Source organism: Chanos chanos, chromosome 9, assembly GCF_902362185.1.
Source record: "Chanos chanos chromosome 9, fChaCha1.1, whole genome shotgun sequence".
Classification (NCBI taxonomy): domain Eukaryota; kingdom Metazoa; phylum Chordata; class Actinopteri; order Gonorynchiformes; family Chanidae; genus Chanos; species Chanos chanos.
In genome coordinates this window covers 1,861,413-1,866,207 of record NC_044503.1, presented here as the reverse complement: position 1 = coordinate 1,866,207, position 4,795 = coordinate 1,861,413, and the positions used below count along the sequence as shown (strand labels likewise).

The window sequence follows — 4,795 nt, the reverse complement described above, 5'->3', positions numbered from 1 at the left end:
TCTTCTCTCTCTCTCTCTCTCTCTCTCTCTCTCTCTCAAAACAAAGCGTTTTTTTCCCCCCCAATACTAAGAGCAAAGGATGGATCTGTCTCACAGTGTATAAGAGAAATCAAAACCAAAATCAAACCAAAAATCAACCAATGCTCAGAAATGCATAATTTTCCCTGGAATTTGACCAACGCAACCCTGTGTTTCCAATAAAAAAACATACACACCAGTGCAGATTTAGAAATTCACTTCAAAGATTAAAGTGTCTTTTATCAAACACAGAGAAGACACCACTCAGGGTGTAAAAGCATTAGGTGTGTGTCTGCTTGGCTGATCTGGTTTGTGTGTGTGTGAGTGTGTGTGAGAGAGAGAGAGAGACACACACACACACACACAGATGAAGCTTGAAGAGGGAGGTATGATATTTGCACAGAACGATGTGGTCAACCTAAAAGCCCAATTTTGAGAATGACAGCAGACTGTGTGTGTGTGTGTGTGTGTGTGTGAGTTATGCAGGTCTTCCAGATTCAATCCAACATGCAATGTATAACTTTTTCCAGATTTAGTCTAATCCGACATTCACTCTATAATTTTCTCCAGATTAAGCGTAATCTGAGAAATATTCTATGCCATTTGCGACACTGTGGATGCAGTGTAACAGGTCTTGGCCTTTGGGGACGAGACTTTGGGGCTTTTGGGCTGATGGTCTTGGCTGTGGTTGGTCTGGTGAAAAAGGCGGAGAAAAGAGCTTCCCTCAGACTCACAAAACAAAACACTGACATGAGAAATGACAACCTAACAAACTCTGTCTGTCCAATGACATCTCTCTCCCTCATGATCTGATCTCAGATCAGCTTCACACGACACTCTTTTCTCTCATTATAACAATTACAAACCAAACTTACTGACCGATCTCAGAACAGCATTCAGGCTAATAATGCATAACACAATAAAGACAGAAGACAAGCTGTCACACACGAGAGAATATTCACATGATTTTTTTGTGTCAGAGTGTATAAAACACTCTCTGGGAATTTTTGCGCTGAGCCGTTTTTCTGAGTGGCCGTCCGTGCAGTGAAGCGAAGGCTGAGTCGGGCGTTCTCAGACAGCCAATCGGCTGCTGTCTCAGGATGGAGCTGGTGCCAAAAGGAAGTCAAGCAGGGCAGTGTGCCGGGCACTGAGGCATCACCGCGCGTGAGGGTGACTGTGTGTGTGTGCAGAGACCACCACGGGTATAACTTCCCGTCAGTCACTGTGTGACGGTGTGTGTGTGTGTATGTGTGTGTACGTGTGTGTGTGTGTGTGAGAGTAACTGAAGAGGCAAAGACATACACCTGCACGGAAACAGGAGATTTCTGATTAAGCCTGTCGGCGACTTGACTAACAGTGCGTATGACTCAGGGGCTGTGTGTGTGTGTGTGTGTGTGTGTGTGTGTGCGCGCGTGTGTGTGAGCCAGCAAAGTTCTCCCAGCACCATGGAAACGGCTGACATGGCACTGACACGGCTGCGTATTCCCGTAAAAACAAAAAAAACAAAAACAAACAAGCAACAAAAAAAACCCCAACAGTTTTTCATCGTTATGACAACGTTGTCAGACGACGTTATTCGCCTTGACACTTGGTAACTTTCCCAAAGCGAAAAAAGCATAAAAACAACCAGACCCACCCAGGTTATCTACAGACACCTCATCAAAACCATGTGTGAACAAAACTCAATCTTAAGTTTGAGGCATTTTAAACAGAGCAGAGAGGAGGACATCGCTGGCACGAGGCAGTTAGTCGTCAGTCCGCAGACAAAGCCTCTCCAAGCTGCCGTCTCAGACCAGACCAGTCAAATGATGTGAAATGCGTGTATTTTTTAATCAGATAGTTAGCACAGGAAACACAAGGCAGCAGATTTGCTAACAACCCCCTGTGCAACAGACGACTCTGAATTCACGGGTTTCTCTTTGATTCAAACGATTCGCTAATGACACACATTTGGGCCCGAACCTGTTTGACAGAAAACAAACAGAAGCCAGAGGCAACTGCTGCTGTCCAGGCGACTGCTGTTTGTCCAAAGTGTTTTTACATTTCACACACACACACACACACACACACACACACACACTCAGACATGCACACTTCCAGTAAGACACATGCTCTGACCGCTCGTCTTGGCCTAAAATAGTGTTGAATGCCAGTGTTGCAGCATCTGAGCCTCACACACACACACACACACACACACACACACACACACACACACACACACAGACACACGAGCATTAAGTGTCCACAAAATGAACTGAGATGAAGACTAACAGCTGCAGGATTCTGATGGTGATGGTGATGAGGATGTCAGAGGACAAAAGGTTTATTTAAAGTCAGTCATTCAGGTGAAATTCCACAGGCATTATTATCCAGCTTGTGGGCTTTGAGGGGCTCTCTCCCCTCCTGGAAGGCTTTTCTGACATGCATCCTCTTCAGAACACCTCTTACATATCAAACAGCACTCTTAAAACCAAAACGAATAAACTCCCTCCTCTTCCTCTCAGAGGTCATGAACTGTCAGTAACCTGGGGCATTTTTTTGAAACTGCCGTTTGCCGAGCCATGCAGCGTGCGGCGTCACGAAACAGCAGCGGCTCTGATTCAGGGTGCTTCTTCAGAAGTGATTAACGTAATCTACCGTAACGTAATCTATGGCTTAAGACGAGTCTGCTGTGCTAATTTCCTCCTCTCTGCTCTGTCACATGAGCCCTCAGATTCTATCGCTGGCAGCTGTCAGCCAGCAGGAGAAGAAACATATAAATAAATGTTTGATTTTGATATGAATGTCAGTCAAGAGAAGAAACACATAAATGTTTGATTTTGACATGAATGTCAGTCGGCGCCTGCACTGCAGCTATGAGGAAGCAGGTTGATCTTTTATCTGTTCGAGGAAGCGAGTTGAGAAAATATGGACTCTAACGGGAAGAGCCAGCCTCTTTCCAAACCTCCACTTTGACTCATGATCTGTCCTGAACACTCACGTTAGTGTTTAGCACTAACTGCTTCTTATTCAAAATTCAAAAAAGAAAAAAAGGCACATCTTTAACAACAACAAAAACTACTCTAAACTGGACACAACTTCTAATACATCTCAGAAACTCCGGTTGTCTTTAAACAAACAAAACAAAACAAACAAACAAGCAAACAAACACCAGCGAATGGAAAAGAAGGAAAAGGAAGGAAAAGAATGGAAAGGTTTAGTGGGGGCCCGTACCTTGGGAAGTGGTAATCCCAGCTGTGCGTATAATTTAGTCCAAAGGTGCATGAGCGACATGAGTTCCCTCACAACTCGTTCACCCTCTGAATGCAAGCAATCCTTCCATGAGCCAGGCACCTCACAGCACAAACATTCCCACAGAACCACAGCGCACCAGAGAGAGAGAGAGAGAGAGAGAGAGAGCTGTGTGTCGATTCAGCACTATCGCAAACCCAGCTGTGCTAAACCTTCTCCCTCTCTCTCACATACACGCATACACAAACACACACACACACACACTCACATACACACACACACGCGCGCGCGCCTGCTCACACTCACACAGTGGTAAGGACAACAGGTAGGTTACGGTGTGGAAAAAGACCCCCTGCTCCTCTCTGGCTGAGTGAGCTCTGACAGGTATTTGCATAGAGGTTTAGTCATATTGATTGTGGTTTAGTTCCTCAGTGCTGAGGGTGGAGGGGAGGGGAGAGAGGGGTGTGGAGAGAGAGAGAGAGAGAGAGAGAGAGAGAGAGAGAGAGAGAGAGAGAGGGAGGGGGTGGAGCTTTCAGGAAATGATGCTTTTGTTGGTAAGTCAGTAGAGTTACTGGCAGTCGGGCCCTCTTTACTGTACATGGTGTAACTCGACCGCATGTGTAGTGTAAACAGCACTGCACGCTGGTTCTCTCAACGCCATCATGGCCACACAAACAGAGATAGAGACAGAGAGACGGAGAGAGAATTAGACAGAAAGAGAGACAGATTGATAGATAGAGAAAAAAGAGAAAAATAGAAAAACAGAGAGAAAGAAATAGTGAAAGAGGGAGTGAGAGAAAGAGAAAGACAGAGACAGAAACAGAAAGAAAGAAAAAGAGAAAGAGGGAGAGAGAGAGGGAGAGAAACGGAGACAGTCTGTTTAACAGGGGAACATCACTATTTAATCGTTAGATAATGATTATTGTATCTTGTGTCTCCCCACTGGGGTTCCTGTTCACTCTGCTTCAGTTTTCTCTCCTCTCTCAGATTTCTACAAGCGTTTTTTTTTTTCTTTTTCAATGGAGTGTTTGTTCCTCGTGTGAATGGAAAACAATCCATCCAATTAGTGAAACACATGAGCTGTAGGGAGGCGACGTGTCCGATTAATGACAGTATAAACTGGGTAGTTACCACGACAGCTGCAGAGGGAGTGGATCATACAGCGTGAGGGTATCTGCCTCTGGCTGTCAGACCAGTTAGTAAAGCGCGGGTCGTGTTATACGGTTTATTAGAATAGAACAGACGTGACTTAGAGGCAGCATCATTATCAAACAGATTCAGAGAGATCTCAGAGGAGTGCAAAATACTGATATACTCCTCAACGTTATTATTTAAAAACGCGTAAACCACCTTTAGAATTGATAACATCCACCTCAAGGGCCATACTACACTTGCTACTTCAGATGTGATGCATGATAAAAACTTTTATATAAATATATATATATATATTTTTTTTATTTATAAAAATGACATGTTCGTGGATTTCCTAAAATAATGTAAAATGTTATAACGGGTCATGCAGGGGTCTGGACACTCACTAACACAC

At 44.4% G+C, this 4,795-nt stretch overlaps 1 protein-coding gene across 1 annotated transcript in view; it reads right to left on the bottom strand.

Moving 5' to 3' along the window:
• Positions 1–3,402, bottom strand: part of sbno2b (strawberry notch homolog 2b) — a 27,592-nt gene extending 24,190 nt beyond the window's left edge. The window contains exon 1 of the mRNA XM_030783843.1: positions 3,232–3,402. Within this exon, the coding sequence (XP_030639703.1) occupies positions 3,232–3,291 (60 nt within the window). The 5' untranslated portion in view covers positions 3,292–3,402. The remainder of the gene's footprint in view (positions 1–3,231) is intronic.
• Between the last annotated feature and the right edge of the window lie 1,393 nt (positions 3,403–4,795).